The following is a 21,288-nucleotide window of genomic DNA, read 5'->3' on the forward strand; positions in this document are numbered from 1 at the left end:
ACTTTACATTTTATGAATCATTTCCAATTTTTTGGTAATGATTTGACATCACACTTTTGCCTTAAGACCAAACAAATAATCTGTAAATAGAAGAGAAAAATAATAAAATTAGGGATTGCAAAGTAAAGCAAAGATACAATTATCAATAAAAAAAATTGTTTTTGGAATATTTGGATACAAAAAATTCTATAACTAAAACACTGGTGTCAAGCATTTTAATATTTTTTAACGATATGGTAGTGGCTAATATACAATTTTTTTTAAATAATATTAATTGCCAAATTTTATAAAAATTTGTCTCGAATCATTGATCGAGGGACAAACATACTAATTAATAAACCAAAATTATATGTCCCGATGTCATGGTCCCGATTGTTGAAAATCAATATCCAAATTCCTTATTATGGATCCATTGTATAACATTTTGAAAATAGTTAAATTATTGCAGAACATTTTTAAAGGAATTCTTCCTAAATATTCCAAAAATCTACGTTTTAAACATTCAATATTTCACTTTAATACTTAGCATTGCACTTGACCATAATTGTCATTATACTAACCTAAAATGTACGCTCCTTGTAGTTTAGGCCTTCAACAATTGATGTCTGACAATCAAGAAGGGTGAGCCGAAACCCAAAACGGTGAATGTGGTGAAAATGGCTGTAAGCTTGTAACGGTTCTTCAAGCTGAAGGGCAAGTTCTAGAACAAAAATAAAGATAGAGAAAAAAAGTTAGTCACAGGTTCCTTCTTTTTAATAGATTTTTCATAACTTATGTAACCGCATGAATGAACGAACGAACACATCTCATCATGCACTGACATAATTTCTGTTTTGTTTTTTATTTTTCAATATTTTCTCAACTTACTTCACCGGGAATACCACCATGGCTGTGGAATCTAACCATAGCCTTGGAAATGTTACGGGCCAACAATAATTGGGAAGCGTTCAACATTTTGCACCGAAAATTTGGTTTAGTTTCGTTAACACGAGCAGACGATGGAGAAACCCCTTCAAGTTGCCAAAATGAAAACAGAGTATATCGTTGGTGGAATAATGACGCCGTTGAAAATAGTAAATGAGCTGCGGTTATCCATATAACGCCGTTATGCCATAGGCTGTAGTGGGTTGTACGATATATCGTACAACTGATACAAATAATCGTAGAATTGTGACAGATTGTCGTAGATAGGATTTTAAAGAAAGTAAATATATAGATAGTCGCTTCTTCTAACAAATATAAAATAAATATATGATTTTTTTCTCGAAACGCAGTAAGCAAAAGCGTGAAATGTTTGTTTTTAGTCATAATAAGGTAATTACTTCCAGACATATGCAATTTTTTTTATTTTAATTAAATTTTAACATTGCGTATACGTCACGTTAATCCTGTTCACAAATCCGTGGGACTTTGGTGGTGGCGCTGGTAATACTCGACAATCGGGAGGTGGGCCAATAACTTTTTGTCTCGATTATCTGTTAAATTTTGCCATATAATATTTCAAATGGTTGGCAGCACTGCACATCGAATTCAAGTAGAAATTATCCACTTTGACAGTTAATCAAGACATCAGCTGCGCTAAATGGACTACCTATTCATTGTGCCATGGTCGGGACCATGATGCAATAATAAGGTTGTTTTTGTCTCCACCATCTGTCAATTTTTTTCTAGTAATATTTCAGATGGTTGGCAACATTGCACATCGAATTCAAGTATAAATTAACATCGAATTCAAGTATAATTTCACATCGAATTCAAGAAGAAACTTTTTTATTTTCCGCTATTCATGAATAAAATAATTTGTTTTTTAGTTTTTATTAATTTGTCGTTTCTATTCTGTCAAATAAATCTGGTTACATTCTAATTTTTTTTTAGCTTTCCGCTATTCATGAACAAAATTATTTGTTTTTTTCTTTTAATTTTTATTAATTGTCGTTTGTATTTTTTGTTAGAATCTGGCAAATAAATGTTATGTTCGATATAAATGGGATTAAATTTTAATTTTTTCCGCTATTTATAAATAAAATAACTTGTTTTTTAATTTTTATTAAATTGTCATTTTCATTCTTTTTGGAATCTGTCAAATAAATGATATTTTTTTATTTGATTTTTACGCTATTTATAAATAAAATGACGATTTTTATAAATATAAAAAATAGATATATTTTTAAAATTCTAGAACGAAAAATAATTCCCATACATTTTGCAGTTACTTGTCATTGCCTGCACCCACGGCGCCTTATATGATCGCGTGACGCCGTTAAAATTTTCTATTGACTTTATACTCTGCTCTGTGTTTCATAATTCTTAACTGTCAGACGTCGTAGACGATCTTTTGATTAAGTAGTTTTTTTACGTTGATTCTTTGAGACACCTTACAGGTGTACTTTTTTTAAGTTTAATTTAGTCCGATTTTTGGCATTTTTTGCACCCACATCCCAAAGATATAATCATGTTAAAATTAAGAACTATTTTAAATACCCAAATATGGCGTACTGGAGGATCATCAGTACGCCTGTTGCATGTTGGTGAGGCCAATGTCTTGCCGACTGCTGTTGATAAGAACTCAGCCGAATTCAAGGTAGGTTTTTTGTTTTGACGTCGTAATTGCATAATTCTCGATATTGACATTGTGGTGTTGTTGTTGTTTTTGTTATGTTTTCATTTTTGGTTGTTTTTTTTTGGCAGGAAAATGAAAAAGATATGTCAAACTTGGTCAATGAACTGCGTTCAATTACAAGTGAAGTGTTGACAGGTGGCGGTGCCAAGGCTATTGAACGTCATACTTCAAGAGGTAGGTGGTATTTACCGACTGGATGCCCTGAACCGAGTATTTAATTCTCTTTTCAAATTCTAGGTAAACTTTTGGCTCGCGAACGTATCAACAAGTTGTTGGACAAAGGTTCTCCCTTCCTGGAATTGAGTACATTAGCTGGTTACCAATTATATGGTTCCGAAGTTGTTAACTCCGGTGGTATTGTTACCGGTATTGGCCGTGTTTGTGGGTAGGTACTATTCGTATTATTAAAATCTTATTTATCGAATTTTTTACAATCTATTTTTTTTATTCGAAATTTCAGTACTGAATGTGTTGTTGTTGCCAATGATGCCACAGTCAAGGGTGGTTCCTATTATCCCATAACAGTTAAGAAACATTTACGTGCCCAAGAAATTGCTCAAGAGAACCGTTTGCCATGCATCTATCTTGTGGATTCTGGCGGCGCCAATTTGCCACGCCAAGACGAAGTCTTCCCCGATAAACTGCATTTCGGTCGCATTTTCTACAACCAGGCCAATATGTCTGCTTTGGGCATACCACAGATTGCTGTTGTTATGGGTAGCTGTACTGCAGGTGGTGCCTATGTCCCCGCCATGGCCGATGAAAGTATAATTGTTAAGAAACAGGGTACCATATTCTTGGCTGGTCCACCTTTGGTTAAGGCAGCAACCGGCGAAGAAGTTTCGGCTGAAGATTTGGGTGGTGCCGATTTGCATTGCAAGACATCTGGTGTAACCGATCATTATGCTGTCGATGATGAGCATGCTTTGTATTTGGCCCGCCAGGTTGTGAGCAATTTAAATTTACCCGCCACCAATAACTATGACGACCAATTGATGTACTCTAGCAAGAAAGCGATAAAGGCATCCATCACTAATTCCATTGAAAATGCTATTGAGGAACCCAAATATGATCCACGCGAGCTGTATGGTATTGTTGGTCCCAATCTCACCAAGAGCTTTGATGTTCGTGAAGTTATTGCCCGCATTGTTGATGGCAGCCGTTTTACGGAATTCAAGAAAATGTATGGTGAGACGTTGGTGTGTGGTTTTGCAAAACTCTATGGCCACACTGTGGGCATTGTTGGCAATAATGGTGTGCTGTTTTCGGAGAGTGCTCTGAAGGGTTCCCATTTCATACAGTTGTGTGCTCAACGCAACATTCCCTTGGTATTCTTGCAAAATATCACCGGTTTTATGGTTGGCCGTGATGCTGAGGCTAATGGCATTGCCAAGAATGGTGCAAAAATGGTCACCGCTGTGGCATGTGCCAATGTTCCAAAGTTCACTGTCATAATTGGTGGTTCTTATGGTGCTGGCAATTATGGTATGCCAGGAAAAAGAATATTTTATTTTTGAATTACTTAAAAATATCCCATTTCATTCATTTCCAGGTATGTGCGGTCGTGCCTATTCCCCTCGATTCCTTTACATGTGGCCCAACTCTCGCATCTCGGTTATGGGTGGCACCCAGGCTGCCAATGTTATGGCTCAAATTACAGCCGATCAAAGAAAACGTGAAGGCAAGGCATTCTCCGAAGATGAAGCCAATAAACTGAAGGCTCCCATTATTGAGAAATTCGAAAAGGAAGGTTCTCCCTATTATAGTACTGCCCGTTTGTGGGATGATGGTATCATTGATCCCGCCAATACACGTCAAGTGTTGGGTTTAAGCTTAAAGGCGGCCCTTAACAATCCCGGTAATGGTACCAAATTTGGTGTATTCCGTATGTAAAGCAAGCACCATTGCGAACAAATATGGGGACGAATGTGCATTTATTTTACAAACCAAACTATAAAATAATTTGTGTTTTAACGCCGAAAAATGAGAAATGTTTTAAGTGATTTATGAAGAAACTGTTGCATTTATTAGAGTATAAGTAAAAGAAATGTTAAACATTTTTATATACTATCTTGTGTTGTATAGTCAAATTTTTTTAAAGATTTTTTTCTAAATAAATAAATTCTATAAAAGCTATTATCGTAAATTTTAAAGATTGTTCTTTTTAACTTTGATTAAAAATTATTTATTATTGGGGACATTTACATATACGATTTTAAATCGACTCGATTAACGAAACCCAGAAATACACCCTTGTTTACATATACCGTAAATCATGATCTAAACGTCGATCAGCTGATATTTGTTTTGGTATACATACAAAATTATGAAATGGCCCAAAAATATTTGTTTGCAATTTGAAAATGAAAAAAATGTGGAAATGTTTGTTATTAACTGTAAAAGTGTAAAAGTGCGTAATTTCAACTTGAATTCGATGTACAATGTTGCCAAGCATGTGAAATATTATAAGGAAAAATTTGACAGATGATCGAGACAAAAACAAAGCTTTTTGTTTTGATACATCACCAAGGTAGATATACAAGGTAGCCGCATCGGCGAATTTCTACAACAAACATCGGTTGTTGTATTTTGATATGTCAAAAATATTTTGCCAAAACAAACAGATTGGCAAGATTTTTTTACACAAATTCTTGTAGAAAATGTTAATAAAAGTATTGCCAAAAAAGCTCTTCGAAATTCGGAGATTTTCATTCATAATTTTGTTTTTTAATTTTTTGGTTCAACATTACAACAACATTTTTGACATTTATTTGTCCAACAGCTGGGCCGATGCGGCTACCTTATTGAATATACCTTGATACATCACCTTATTATTGCATCATGATTGCTGTTAAGTATTTTCTCGTGAGAGAATTTAAAAATGTGCATTTCCAGTCAAATTTAGCCCTCTATAGCACAAATTTGACACTAATATTGGAAAATGTGAGCCTAAACGCAAACAGAGAGTCAGCGGCATACTTTTTGTCGGCGTGAACGAAAATAGTTGGCGGCTAGTGGCACAAAATATGAATGTATTCAACCAACTTACTTGACAACTACTATGATGTACAAAAAAAATTCTGACAGAATATTATACGTTGTCTTTTTGTAATCACGATATTTGAAGTTATACAAAATGTCGTATTTTTATTTCCTCGTTCAATTTGTCTTCTATTTTATTATTAATTCGTTAAAAAACGTCCACAATCTTTGAAAATATTTCTTTTTTTAAAGCATTGCCATATGTTTTGATATAAATTTCCATTGAAATGTTGGTAGATCTGCTGATTTTTACCTAAAATATGGCGACTCAATTGAGAGCAAGAGGGAAAGCGGGGTTTTACACTTATCGGGATTGGTGTTGAGAGTTTCTCTCTCTCATTGGTAAATTGTGAATTGCTTGAATTATAACATATATTATCTATGCAAATAACTGGTATAAGTATTGGCCAATATTTCTCGATAATTATGATTTATTATCATTTGAAGTAGAATTTTAGGTACTTTGTCGTACTTTTTTGTTCCTAACTGTGGTAATGTTTCCAACTCAATTCACAATTTACCAATGAGAGAGAGAAAAACTCTCAACATCAATCGCAATAAGTGTAAAACCCCGCAAAATTTGAGAATGACGCCGCTAGACGCGAACGTCAGCCGTCGGGATTTTCCGTTGTCAATAAGAAACACACTGTAAACGACCGTCGCTGACTCTAGACTCTCTGGTTGCGTTTAGACTCTAAGAAATACACGGTGAACGACCGTCGCTGACTGTAGACGCTCTGGTTGCGTTTAGGCTCTGTCTTGTCAAGTCTTTGCGTCGTCTCGCACATTCAAAGTGACGCCGTTATTTATCACTGGCTGGCTCAGACTCAGTTCAGTAGCCGAAGATACTCAACGACAGAACGACGTAAAACGGCAACAGTAAAACTACACAGCAAATAGAACAAAGCGATTAATCACACAAAAATTGATTAGAAAAATCTTGAATTATATTCAGAGAAAAATTGTGCAAATATTGTGTTTTCAAAAACAAAGCAAAAGCGTTTAACATTGCGGTTAACGGTGAACGAGAAGGAATAAAACCCGAAAACTATCTAGTAGGCTGAAACGAAAAAAAGGAACAATCTACACGATTTTTCTTTTTCGTTTCTTCATTTTTTGTGCAAAGAAGCAGCGCCGCCCCAGCCGATTGATTTAAATTTGTGTGCGTGTGTGTGTTGGTGGTTTGTGGTGTGAAAAGGTGAGTGAGAGTTGAAGAACTCCCGGCTGCAATTTCCTTTCCAACTGCTTCGAGTGTGAAAGAGAACGAAGAAATTTGAAGTGTAACTTATAAAATAAAATGAAGAAGAAGAAGCAGCAACAAAATGAAATGAAAAAAGATTGCCAAAAATGACAAAAAAGAAAAAAGATGATTAATTATTGGAAAATGTTGGATATTTTTGCAAAAATAAATGAAAAAAGAAAGAAATTATTAATAATGGGAGAGAGATATAATACATATGGAGGAATTGTGTATAAAATCTAGTGGAAAATTTGCCGGTATTTGCAAAAAGAAAAATTCCTTAACTCTATGTATTGTGCTTGCATGGCTTTGCATATGGTTTCATATGTATTATTTTTTGTTCTTCTCCCCTTTATCTAATTCCTGTAGTTGTGTGTGCAACTAAAAAAAATCATGAGTTGGTGTTGGTTTTACTTGAAGTGAGAGTCAGCCAGCCATCGTATGAGAGAGTGAGCAAGAGGTGGATGTTTTTTAGTTGTTATTATTCACATTTATTTTATTTTTTTATTATAAAGACTCTGTGACGCATAAAATTTTACATTATCATCATCATCGTCCATGGAGGGGATGATGTTTGCTTGCAGGCCAGTTGCATATGTATAGGAAGAACAAGAGGATAATCCTCCCAAAAAATGTCTTGAGAATCTGCAGAAAAGACGCTTGCCAGATGCCACTGTGCCTGCCTGCCACATTGTGTACGGTACTGCCTGTCTGCCGGCTAAGTTTTGTCAAGGCATGTTGCCTATTGTTGTTGGGAATCAAATGACCAACCAGAGTTGATGGAGATTATTTTCATCATAGTATATTATTTTTGTGTGTCAGTCAGTCTGTTGGAATTCTTTTGGTCCAGGCCATTCTTTGGTGCTTTGAAGAAATTGGCTTTTGAATTGTGTGTTGTTTTTGTTCTGAGAATTTTATGTTTATTTGCTTCTTTTAATAGTTTTTTCTTTCTTTTCGCTTTTATTCTTATGGATATGGGATTTTAACTGTTTAAGCTTTCTAAGATGACCTCTTTTTGTGCGATGACAGTGAATTGTAAAATTATTAAAAAAAACATCCAACACGACGACGACGATGTGTCATCTTTTCAAAATGTGACTAAACATTCCATACCATTCTATTTCCATGCCATTGCTGTTGAATGAATGACGAAAATCACCCCGTCTTTCCCCCCTTCACTTCACCATATATAAACAAGAACGTATGTGTCCAACAACCCCCCACATGTTTTTAATGCAAAATGTCCTTTTTCTGTCCTTTTCTGTGTGGATTATCTTTGATGATGATGGCACAGCCTACCCACATTTGGGGGGTATCTTTGGAAATTATTGTGTACGTGTCTTGTTTTCTTGCTATTTACAGTAACTGGATATTATATCTCATAAGTATGTTTACGTCATCCATTTGTACTCGATATATAATAATAATTTTTTTGCTTGTTTAAAACTATTTCAATATTCGCCACATATAAATATGAAAAGCAAAAACAAGACCTCGTTGGCGACCACCACCTCCGCTTTATTCGATATTATTATGTCGTACAATTATATGCGGTTTTTTGTTCAGCCACTATTTTGCTGCCTCTGATGTTGTTATTTTTGTTGTCTTTGTATGTGCGTGTGTTTGTATGTTTGCTGCGTTACTTTTTAACCCACCTTGTTCGATTAGTTGTTGGTTTCAAGTTGCTGTTTTTGTTTTTTTGTTTCGGTTTGTGGCGATTCTCATATCTGGCATATGCCGGTTTTTTATTTTTGGGAAGTTCATAATAATAAAAAATAGACAACCGCAACATATTTGCTTTTGTGTCTCCTCTACCTCCACCTTGTTTCTCTTCCACATATCTTTATTTCGATTCCAAGATTTTTTGATATTTGCATAACGATGACAATTTTGTTGTAGTAAATTTTATGTGTCCATCTATTTACCTTTTTATTTATTTATTTGAATTCGATTTTGAAGGGCTTTTTATGACATTTAAAATTTTTAGGGTGTGGCAGGACAACCCCATTGTTTATGTTATTAGTTACTTCTGGATTATAAATTCTAAGTCAATCTCGATTAAAAGAAAACTTAAGGGAACCCCTCCCCCCATTTTCCATTTAAAAATATTAAAAACAAGTCTAGTTCAGGGCCCCCTCGCGAATCGTTTTGATTTTTTATCACATGTAGTCCTTGGGGCCCTGATTACAATAGTATACTTTTTTTTCTTGCAGAAATCGGTATTTCGTGGATATAGGCCTCCAAAATTCCCTCGGATCCTTGTATTTTCTCATGACTTTTAACATTTACAATGTGGATATCAATTTAAAGCCTTTGAAGCCCTGTTTACGAAAATATTTTCTTATCAAAGTCCATACTTTCTGGGATATGGGTCTCCAAATCTCCGCGGAACCCTTCTTAAATTCCGAAAAACAATATAGGTGTGGTTAGACGGCATTCAGCCTGGGATTTAAGACTTCCTCCAATGGACAGGTGGCAACTCCGGCTACCCGATCGCATCTCCTTTTAATCGAGATTGAGGGTAGGTTGCATGTTGGCACTACCTTTGTGAATAAAAATAAAGTTACCATATAAATCCCTTCACCCATTTTAGATATTTTGAGAGATTTTAGATTAGCATTTTAGAATCTTTTGGAATATTTGCCTTGTCTGGCCTTTGAAAAATCTACGCCTAGTCTGGCCTTTGAAAAATCTACGCCTAGTCTGGCCTTTGAAAAAACATTCTTTAAAAAAATCTTCGCCTTGTATGGCATTTAATTTTTTTTGAAAAATCTATTATTTGTCTGGTCTTTGAAAAAATATTCTTTAAAAAATCTACACCTTATTTGACCTTTAAAAAAAGTCTTCTTTAAAAAATCTACACCTTATTTGACCTTTAAAAAAAGTCTTATTTAAAAAAATCTACGCCTTGTCTGACCTTTGAAAAATTTATTATTTGTCTGGTCTTTGAAAAAATATTCTTTAAAAAATCTACACCTTATCTGACCTTTAAAAAAAATCTACGCCTTGTCTGACCTTTGAAAAAATTTTATTTTTGACACCTTGTCTGCCAGGCCTTTGAAAAGATATTCTTTACACAAATCTACGCCTTGTCTGGTCTTTGAAAAAATATTCTTTTACAAATTTCAAGCCTTGTCTGGCTTCTGAAGAACGTCTTCTTTAAAAAGTCTACACCTTGTGAGCAAGGTGTAGAAGCCTTGTCTGGCTTCTGAAGAAAGTCTTCTTTAAAAAATCTACACCTTGTGTACCAGGCCTTTGAAAAAAAAAATTCTTTACACAAATCTACGCTTTGTCTGGCCTTTGAAAAAAGTCTTCTTTAAAAAACCTACACCTTGTCTGGCATTTGAAAAAATATTCTTTTACAAATTCCACGCCTTGTATGGCCTATGGAAAAATTATTCTTTCACAAATTCCACGTCTTGTATGTCCTTTGAAAAAATTCTTTAAAAAATCTTCGCCTTGTCTGGCCTTTGAAAAAAAGTCTTCTTTAAATAATCTACACCTTACCTGCCAAGCCTTTGAAAATTTTTCTTTAAAAAAAATCTACGGCTCTTAAAAATAAAAATATCAATATCAACTCATATATAGCAACTCCCTTCAGCTCGTCTAAAAATACACCCTTCACCCTCGTCTGAAAACATTCTCTTTACGCGAATTAGCTCGATTATTGACCTCTTGCATAGTTTCATGAGAAAATATTTTACATAATATTACCACCATACTTTTTTTTGCAAATGTGTGTTCTATCCTGTCCTAATTTTTATGAATTGAATAAAAAATAGGCCACTATATTTTGTGTGGCTTTCTCCTTAGCCTTCCTCCTGGGATTTGTCCTGTAAATTCTGATTTTTACAAAAGATTCCAATCAGAAAAAAATATGACATGCTAACTCCTTCTCCCGGAGGTATTTGAAATATTGCACACACACAAAAATGGCAGGCAGCGGAATTATGATTTTTAAACATGCAAATCCTGTTGTCGAATGAGCGACCGAACGAATGATGAACAAAAGTAGTAAAAAATTGTGTCAAGCATGGCATGTGTTTGCCACAACAGTGTGGCATATTGTTGCAAATCTAAAGAAATGAACGTTGGGGTTCATCTCACGCAAATTACCATTCTCCGGCTTTTTCTGGTTTTTCATTCTGATAACAGCAACAGCAGCAGTCTGTCTCCAACCAGAATAAAAGAAGAAAAGTTAAGAAAACCAGAAATATATTAGGATTTTACAAATCTCCAGAAATATCTGCTGAAATTCAATAAAAAAACCCCGACCATATCATCAACAACACTGGCCGCATGGCCTAACAACAACAGGGGGCACCACATTTCAACAAAGTTATTTTAAAAATGCTAAAATAGATACAAGAACAAGAAGAAACAAAATAGAAAAAAATCAAACAGACAGACAGATAAAAGAAATTACATTCACTTGACGATCTGAAAGAAAAGAATGGGTTCTATTGAGCAGCTTCGTTTGGAAGTGTGTGTACACACACAAAATTCAAGATTTTTTTTATAAAATAATGTTGCTCTTATATAGACTATAAAAGTATCTGCATTGGTGAGGATGTGGTATCAACAGCCACGATCTACAGCAGAGCTCTGCTCGTCTCAACCCAATGCACCAGCCCCACCACCAGCAGCAGAACAATGAACTTTTCATGCAATAGCAGCGGCGATGGGGAGGGGGATTATATATTTTTGGTGGTGTGTGACACAAATAAATACTTTTTTGAACTTTCCAATCATTCATTTTGAAAAACAAGAACAACAACAACACAAAGGCGGAAGAGAAGTACACATTTAAAAAAAGATTTTTTTACAACAGAGCCCAATAAAGTAATTAATAAATCTTAGAGCATTACTTGAGGAAAAATAAAAGAGAAGTATTTCTTATTTGATAAGAAATTAAGTAAAAAAAATAGATCAAGTATATGCTTCGTTTTTTTTTATTAAATATTACTCATCATGCTCGAGGGACGGATGGGTTGCTGGTTGGTTAAAAAATGTCATTAATCTATTTTTGTAGAAACCTCAACAAGAGAATGCATTCTTTACTGAAATGTCACTTTTTCTCAAATGATAAAAGTGATTTTCTGTTTTTGTATTCGTTGGCAAGTTTCGGTACATGGAAACCGAGTTAGGTAAGAATCAAATTTAGGCCTACCTCATTTTGTGGATAATGAGTTGAAGAGGGGGTTTTATAGATGAGCTGAAGGGAGTCATTATAGACAAGCTGAAGGGAGTCTTTATAGACGAGCTGAAGGGAGTCATTATAGACGAGCTGAAGGGAGTCTTTATAGACGAGCTGAAGGGAGTCTTTATAGACGAGCTGAAGGGAGTCATTATAGACGAGCTGAAGGGAGTCTTTATAGACGAGCTGAAGGGAGTCTTTATAGACGAGCTGAAAGGAGTCTTTATAGACGAGCTGAAGGGAGTCTTTTTAGACGAGGTGAAGGGAGTCTTTTTAGACGAGCTGAAGGGAGTCTTTTTAGACGAGCTGAAAGGAGTCTTTATAGACGAGCTGAAGGGAGTCTTTTTAGACGAGCTGAAGGGAGTCTTTTTAGACGAGCTGAAGGGAGTCTTTTTAGACGAGCTGAAGGAAAGGCTTTATAGACGAGCTGAAGGATAGGCTTTATAGACGAGCTGAAGGGTAGGCTTTATAGACGAGCTGAAGGGTAGGCTTTATAGACGAGCTGAAGGATAGGATTTATAGACGAGCTGAAGGGAGTCTTTAAAGACGAGCTGAAGGATAGGCTTTATAGACGAGCTGAAGGCAGTCTTTATAGGCGAGCTGAAGGGAGTCTTTATAGACAAGCTGAAGGGAGTCTTTATAAACGAGCTGAAGGGAGTCTTTATAGACGAGCTGAAGGGAGTCTTTATAGACGAGCTGAAGGGAGTCTTTATAGACGAGCTGAAGGGAGTCTTTATAGACGAGCTGAAGGGAGTCTTTATAGACGAGCTGAAGGGAGTCTTTATAGACGAGCTGAAGGGAGTCTTTATAGACGAGCTGAAGGGAGTCTTTATAGACGAGCTGAAGGGAGTCTTTATAGACGAGCTGAAGGGAGTCTTTATAGACGAGCTGAAGGGAGTCTTTATAGACGAGCTGAAGGGAGTCTTTATAGACGAGTTGATGGGAGTCTTTATAGACGAGCTGATGGGAGTCTTTATAGACGAGCTGAAGGGAGTCTTTATAGACGAGCTGAAGGGAGTCTTTATAGACGAGCTGAAGGGAGTCTTTATAGACGAGCTGAAGGGAGTCTTTATAGACGAGCTGAAGGGAGTCTTTATAGACGAGCTGAAGGGAGTCTTTATAGACGAGCTGAAGGGAGTCTTTATAGACGAGCTGAAGGGAGTCTTTATAGACGAGCTGAAGGGAGTCTTTATAGACGAGCTGAAGGGAGTCTTTATAGACGAGCTGAAGGGAGTCTTTATAGACAAGCTGAAGGGAGTCTTTATAAACGAGCTGAAGGGAGTCTTTATAGACGAGCTGAAGGGAGTCTTTATAGACGAGCTGAAGGGAGTCTTTATAGACGAGCTGAAGGGAGTCTTTATAGACGAGCTGAAGGGAGTCTTTATAGACGAGCTGAAGGGAGTCTTTATAGACGCGCTGAAGGGAGTCTTTATAGACGAGCTGAAGGGAGTCTTTATAGACGAGCTGAAGGGAGTCTTTATAGACGAGCTGAAGGGAGTCTTTATAGACGAGCTGAAGGGAGTCTTTATAGACGAGCTGAAGGGAGTCTTTATAGACGAGCTGAAAGGAGTCTTTATAGACGAGCTGAAGGGAGTCTTTATAGACGAGCTGAAGGGAGTCTTTATAGACGAGCTGAAGGGAGTCTTTATAGACGCGCTGAAGGGAATCTTTTTAGACGTGCTGAAGGGAATCTTTTTAGACGTGCTGAAGGGAGTCTTTTTAGACGAGCTGGAAGAAGTCGTTAATGAAGAAATGAAGGAATTTTTTGTAGATTTGTATTCTGCTCCTAAGAACGCTAGGAGTAAAACATAAAGCTTGGATTTTATATAATTATTTTTAAGAGTCCCGAGGGAAGAGAGTCTTTATAGACGAGCTGAATGGTAGTCTTTGATGAGCAGCTGAAAGGAATCTTTATAGAGCTGAGGGGAGTCTTTATAGAGTAGCTGAAGGGAGTCTTTGTAGGCGAGCTGAAGGGTAGGCTTTATAGACGAACTGAACGGTGGTCTTTATTGACGAGATAGAAAAAGTCGTTAATGAAGAACTGAAGGAATTCTTTGTAGTATTGTATACTGCTCCTAAGAACGCTAGGAGGAGAACATAGAGCTCGGATTTTATATTTTTATTTTTTAAGAAGTCTTTTTTCAAAGGCCGGACAAGGTGTAGATTTTTTATTTAAAGAATGTTTTTTTAACCAGACAAGGCGTAGATATTGTAAAAGAATATTTTTTCAAAGGCCAGACTAGGCCTAAATTGTTTAAAGAATATTTTTTCAAAGTGAAAAAAGGTTTAGATTTAGTAAAGACTAATTTCTCAAAGGCCAGACAAGGAATATATATATTTTTTTTAAACCAGACAATGCGTAGATTTTTAAAAGAGTATTTTTTTCAAAAGACCATAAAAGGCGTAGATTTTGTGAAGACTAATTTCTGTTCAAAGGCCAGACAAGGCGTATAGAATATTTTGTTTAAGATTCCGAGAAACAGGAATGATATTGGCAGGAAAAATGTTCATTAGACCTCAAAATATTTAAAGTGGAGAGAACCTATTTGTGTGGTCTACGTCAAGCGATGGAACCATTTTTAAAATTGTTTAGAACCGTTATTTGGGGGGCAATATCCAATCTTCAATACCAAACATCCCAGGAGTAAAAAGAATTTGACAAATTTCAAAGCTCTATCGAGACGGAAGGTCACGGCATAGAATTTTATTCGGAGCATCTATGAATTACGGGACCCGAAACGAAATTTCATTTTTAAATATACGATCCACCTAATGGTGGAATGCCTACCAAACTTGTATGTCAACGATTGCATGAGATTTCCTTCCTAATCCCGACATGACATGTTTCCAAAACATTCTAAGTACCTGCATAACCATTTCCTTAACAACAACACAAATACAAAACTTATTCTAGCAGATGTTAAATTATAATCCATAACCCTCTTTCCTTCCAATGTGTTTATTTGGGTAGAACATTAGGGCTGCACAACAATGTGTGCAACATCATCAAAAATAATTATTTATGTTTTTTTTTTAAGAACAACAACTACAACCACGAAACTCAATAAGTAACCAAAATGACGAGAAGCGTTTTAAGGGAAAACGGAAGTTGAAGTAATAGAAATTATTTTATTTTGTGTTTTTTTTCTACAGGTCACAAGTCAGCCAGTCAGTCAATGACCTTTTAAATACTTTCTCTTCAATTATGACTTTTTGGTAAAGTCATTGTTTTTTTTATTGTTTGAAAAAAAAATGAGAAGAAATGGAAAATAATATGAATTGTAATAGGAGTTAGAATTGGGAGTGAGAACCTTGTTGTTGACACGAAACATCTGTTCTTTAGAGAACAAGATGTAATTGAGTAAATTATTACTGAGAATCATGCATCAGCGGACTATAACTATTTTTTATTTTTATCACTTTTATACAAGTTTAAATCCTTCAAAAATTTTAACCTTTATTGGAGTTTCCAAAAAAAAAAAAAAAAAAAAAAAAAAACTGAAATAATGTACGCTTTAGTTTCTAAACAAATGTTAAAAAAATCGAAGCCTCGATGACTATAGAGATCGGGCAGAAAATATATGACGTGTCAAGTTTGCACTTTCCCAACCACTTTAGGTTTCAAATGATGCTGTAGATTAGAGCAGGTTCCGTTGTTGAGAATAAACTAAGACTCGGTTGAAAGTTAGCACCCACTAGTCTGTGCCGTCTGTAGGTCAGAATTGGACAGCGACACAGGTGATGCTCAATTGTCTACGTCTCCTCCTCGTCGTCAGCACAGAGTCTGCAGTAGGCAGTAACATCATGGTCCCATTTACTGGTAAAGGTCTTGATATTGCAATGACCAGTAATTATTCCTGTCTTTACTCTTATTTCAGCTTTGTATCTTCCAACAGACCAAACCGACTCCGCTCAATCACCAGTGTACCAAATGAATTAATATCATAACTTCGATATTGTTGAATGGAATTTCTCAATACATGCACAGAGTCTATGACGTGTCTATTAAATGTATGCGACTTTGCAGCATCGATAAGAAGAACATCAACCTTTTCTCCCAAAAGGTTTCTCATTTCTACTCATTTCCTTGTTCCAAAATTGTCACATCTTTCTCATATCTCCACTACATGACTTAATATTATTTTGATGATAATAATTATCTCTTCAACTTTAGCTAGCTTTCTTTAATACATTATAAATCCACTTCAATCGATTCTTTACGCTGAGATCATTTGTATTTTTACGCCTTGCAGCAAGCAATTTCTCCTTATAATCAATTAATGGAATCAACCAAGTACCAAAAGGAATGGACTGAAATTTGGAATAAATATTACGATGTTCAAAATTTGAAGAATGGAATCGGTCAGACAGTCAGCCCGTAAACCGAAACCAATTTGTCGGAAACGGGTTTGGTTCAAAGAAACCTATGGTCTAAAAACAATATTTCGATGAGGCGATTTGACCAGATGCTCATAATAATGACGTTCACATGTTTTTTTTCGCATTTTATTATTAGTTACTTATTTTATTGCTTACCACATATATAATATAGTGAAGGAAATGTAAGCTAAATTAATTAAATTGATGTTATCTCCAAAAAAGAAATAATATCGATAATTTAATTTATTGCCACGCTTCATTTAATATTTCCTCCAAAAATGGTATGGCACTTCTCTATAGAGTGTCAACAGAATTCTACGATACACAAAATAAAACAAACTATGACAACATTTGAAAAATTTATGGTATTAAAAATAATTAACTACAATGTCTGAAAATAAAATCAATTAATTGATAGACCATTAAATTCCCACCCAAAAATAAATCCAAAAAAATGGAAAAGAATACCTCTCCCCAATTTCCCATTAGGAAATACAAAAAAAAAAAAATAAATAAATAAACTTGGCTACCAAAAATTCGATTCGATTAATTGCTAAACATTTCGAATGACATTTTTAAAGTTCAAAATCAATCAGGGAAGTGAAATTAACATTGCATGCCATCGATGTTAGAGTATAGTAAATCAATCAGGGAGGGAGAGAGCGAACGAGCATGCACAAAACTATGGTGTTTTGTACTACCTACAGCTGGGTGTTTCTAGAAAAAAAGGAAAAACAACCAAAAGATATTTTTATTTTAAACATTGAACTTTACAAAGATTTATTTTTATGGCTTTCTTCCCCAACAAAAATCACACAAAACAATTTCACTATGCCGTACGAAGTTTGTCGTCGTCAAAGAGTTTTTTTTTTGTTGAGTGGTGGCACGTTAATGGTGGCCACAACAAAAACCTACAAAAATGAAAGAAACAAATGTCATCATATACTTAGAGTGCGTTGACTTCAAATGTTTTTTTTTTAAATCAAAGTCAACATATAAACCAGGCGGTATGTCGGCCGTCCCGCCTGCCTAACATAGAGAGGGCGGGGTAAGAATATGTGATGGAATGATGAAAATAGGGGAGGTTCTTCGTTCGTTCATTGCCTCATTGTGTAATTGTAGGACTTGTTGTGAGAGTGAAGTAATAGTTTTTGTTTGAATATGCAGCAAACAATTACCACACGCACTCTCTACATGCAGAGACGGTGCGGCGTGCATCAGAATTTACATAACCTATTAAAGTATGCGTCCACATGTCAAATATTGACAAATTGAGATTTTTTCACATAACTTCTTTTTTATAGTCAACAAATACAAGTTAATTATATGTAATGAAAGTAAACAGTTCGCTTTTGTTCTGAAATTTTCCAATAATAGATCTTAATTAGCAACATCCTGAACTTGCCACATGTGCCGCATTTCATAAATATTAAAACCCCCACACAAAAAGTAAAGTAAAATGGCATTTAGTTTATGTATCAGGAATGATCAGGCTGATCAAATTTAGCACATACCATTCAAGACACAATTCTGAAGTCTTATGCACCAGTGTCAATATATATTTATATTGGTCAAGGATTGTGTCAAGGTATTTTGCTTCTAAGGAAAAGGCTAATGTGACTCCAGTCAACAATGGCTATCGAAAGGTTGGGATCTTTAATTTCCTAGTGAAGAGTACGATTTCTGTCTTCGTGGGGTTTAAGCCAAGTCCATTGGCATGTTGGACAGAAATATTCGTCAGAAAATTTCCACCGATTAGCAGAACTTCATCATCGGCATATCCTGAGAATCGTTGGTATAAAGTTTGAACAATAGTAGACCCACACTTCCCTGCGGAACGCCATAATTAAGCGGTAGCCTACTACTTTATTCTCCTCCAATTTGCACATAATGGTTCCGGATTATTTAAAATTTGTTTAAAAAAGTGACCATGTGCCCTGCTTGCACCCAACATATTTCAGTTTCTTCACAAGAATACTGTGTTTCCACAAGAACGCCGAACGCCTTAATGAAGTCAGAAATACTCCAGCTACTTCTTTACTGCCAGTATCCAATCCCTTGCATATGTATTCGATTATGTAAAAAAACTTATTCGTCTGATCCGGATCCATTTTTAAATCCAAACCGATTATCAAACATATTTTGTTCTCCTCAAGATATGACGACGACATCTGCTCGTAAATAATCTTCTCAAATACTTTATCGATCATTGACAACACAGCAACAGGTCTGAACTCATCAATACTCTTCGAGTTAGCTTTCTTAGGTACTGGTATCACTCACTATGTATCTGCAAACAATCGGGATATTTTCTTTCTCTAATCGTATTGTTAAATATGTTGGTTAATACTTCAGCAACCTCCAATAATCTCATTAGCAATATATTTGGTTTAATAGCATCTGAACCACAACCTTTGACGCATCCAACAAACCAAACCGACTCCGTTAAATCATCAGTGTGTGTTCCAAATGAATTAATATCAGCATTTCGATATCGTTGGATAGAATTTCTCAGTACATGCACAGAGTCTATGAAATGTATCCGTCTTTGCAGCATCTAAAGAAGGACATTACCATCACCTTCAACTATTTCTACCAAAGGTTTCTTATTTCTACCTATTTTCTTGTTCAAAATTGTCACCCAGCATGATGTCAGAAATACTAGGCAGAAATTTCCCACCGATTAGCATCACTACATCATCCGAATAGGCTACAACCTTTATCCGGACGTGATCGAATTTCAGCAGTAGTTCAGGATACCTGAACTATCGAGAGCAGAGTGGATAGCTTCCAGCTTCACATTGTTGAAGGCAGCTTCAATGTCAAGGACGCAACCAATGTGTAATAACCGGATGTCTCCAAATTCTTCTCGATATGAATCAAACCACCCATATGTCATCTTTTTCGGAACTTTGACGCGTTCTTCAACGAACGATCCAATGAACTCTGGCACAACGAACCTAGGTGCAATATGTCAAGATCTAACTGGCCGACTCTGTCAACCAAGAAAACAAACTCACTGCTGAACCTGAGCAAAACTGAAATAAGACAGGAATCATTACTGCTCATTGCAATATCAGGACCATTATCAGTAAATGGGACCATGATGTTACTGCAGACTCTGTGTTGATGAGGAGGAGACGGAGACAATTGTGCATCGTCCTGGCCTACAGACGACACAGACTAGTGAGTGCTCACTTTTAAGCCGTCTCTAAGCTTCTTTTCAACTATGGAACCTGCTTTAATCTACAACATCATTAGAAATATAAAGTGGTTGGGAAAGTGCAACCTTAATATGTTTTTCTGTCCAATTTCTTTAGCCATTGAAACTATTCCCTTCCTCCTCCCATCTTCCTCTTTTCACAGCCACATTAGTGACAGCACATCCCCAAACCTAACCTTTCTACAATTAAATATAAATTAAATAAGTAATTATTGAATCGAATTGATACACTTCTAGCGTAACAGTCTCTTATCATAATCTCTACACTGTTGAGTAATGTAAATTGTAATATAAAAAATTTGTAATGTATAGTGGTCAGGTTTTGTCCCCAATAATTCCTGAAGGCCCTGGGGCTCTTTAAACGGCATATACATTATAACTTTTTACCGGGTTAACCTACTTTATGAGGATTTATTTGACATATATGCAAAGGATAACTGTAAACGTACTATTATATTAACAATGAATAAATCAAAAATATAAATAATAATAAAAAAAGTTATCCAGTAAATCCAAGATTTGATGGTCCTTAAATATTTTATAATAAATGCACGATCATCTAATAAATCCACATGAAAAATATTCTTGCAAAAAAATGCTCCTTATTAAATTTATGATATGAACAGGTGTTTTTTTCTACATTTCTTTCAATTTATGAAAATGGTATAAACAAAAAATTACCCAACATCTTCATGTAGGTGGCAATAGCTAGCTATCTATATACCATTATCATTGTTATGATCGAATTTATACATTATCTATCTAATTAAATATAATTTAAAAAACGTTTAAATAATTTTAAGGCAATTGCGCCACACACATACTTATAGGTTCGGTTCCTAACAACAAATACCGCATGCTTTTTGTTGCTAGACAACATCGGAATACATCAGCCGGCCGGCCATCTGTTGCTCTACTATATTTTTATACTACTTACTCACTCAATTCCATGGATTTTCTTCCATAAGGCGGTGACGATGGCATGAACAATATCACGATCATTGCTGCACGACTGCCTGCCAGCCGGTACAATCATCATCCACATTTAACAAAATACCAAACATAACAAAACAATAATCCGTTACGTTTATAACGATAATGAACTTGTACACCGTGCAGAAAGAGATTTGAATCACGCACATAGCCAGCTGTAGATGGCGTTATGCTTCAATTCACTTTCAAAAAAATATTTTAAACATATAATTACAATTAGATGGCTGTCGGTAAAAAATATAACTACCTACATACAAAACATTTACTACTACTACTGTGGTAGACCTGATAGTGCTTTACTGCTGCACATATCCAGGCCACCACATATTTTCAGTGAAAAACATTAAATACTTCCAACATTTTTTTGTGAGAAAAATCAAAACACACAGATAGTAAAAGTAAAGTTTGTAATCATCACATGTGCATACGTTTGTCTTAATTGACATTTACTTTAAACAAACAAAAATACTACATCTCTTTTAAATTGTGTCTCTAAACCTTTAAATAAATAAATAAAAAAATGATTAAATACTAATTTCTTTTCTAAATTTTCTTTTCTTTTTTTTTGCAGAGAATTGTAAAGCAAATCATTA

General features: G+C 35.3%; 2 protein-coding genes across 2 annotated transcripts; one reads left to right on the top strand and one right to left on the bottom strand.

Annotated features, from left to right (window-relative positions):
• Positions 1-574: 574 nt before the first annotated feature.
• LOC133332177 (cytochrome c oxidase subunit 7C, mitochondrial-like) lies at positions 575-1,026 on the bottom strand. Its single transcript, XM_061540557.1, has 2 exons — positions 868-1,026; positions 575-700 (listed from the first exon to the last, which is right to left on the bottom strand). The coding sequence occupies exons 1-2, from the start codon at positions 952-954 to the stop codon at positions 584-586; spliced, it is 204 nt and encodes a 67-aa protein (XP_061396541.1). The 5' UTR covers positions 955-1,026; the 3' UTR covers positions 575-583.
• Positions 1,027-2,452: 1,426 nt separating this feature from the next.
• On the top strand, positions 2,453-4,513 carry LOC133332170 (probable methylcrotonoyl-CoA carboxylase beta chain, mitochondrial). The gene is made up of 5 exons (XM_061540551.1): positions 2,453-2,581; positions 2,689-2,794; positions 2,858-3,005; positions 3,081-4,105; positions 4,173-4,513. The coding sequence occupies exons 1-5, from the start codon at positions 2,453-2,455 to the stop codon at positions 4,511-4,513; spliced, it is 1,749 nt and encodes a 582-aa protein (XP_061396535.1).
• The last annotated feature ends 16,775 nt before the right edge of the window (positions 4,514-21,288 follow it).

Source organism: Musca vetustissima, unplaced genomic scaffold (genome assembly GCF_032173495.1).
Source record: "Musca vetustissima isolate MV318-11 ecotype Yass unplaced genomic scaffold, APGP_CSIRO_Mvet_v1 utg5251, whole genome shotgun sequence".
NCBI lineage: Eukaryota > Metazoa > Arthropoda > Insecta > Diptera > Muscidae > Musca > Musca vetustissima.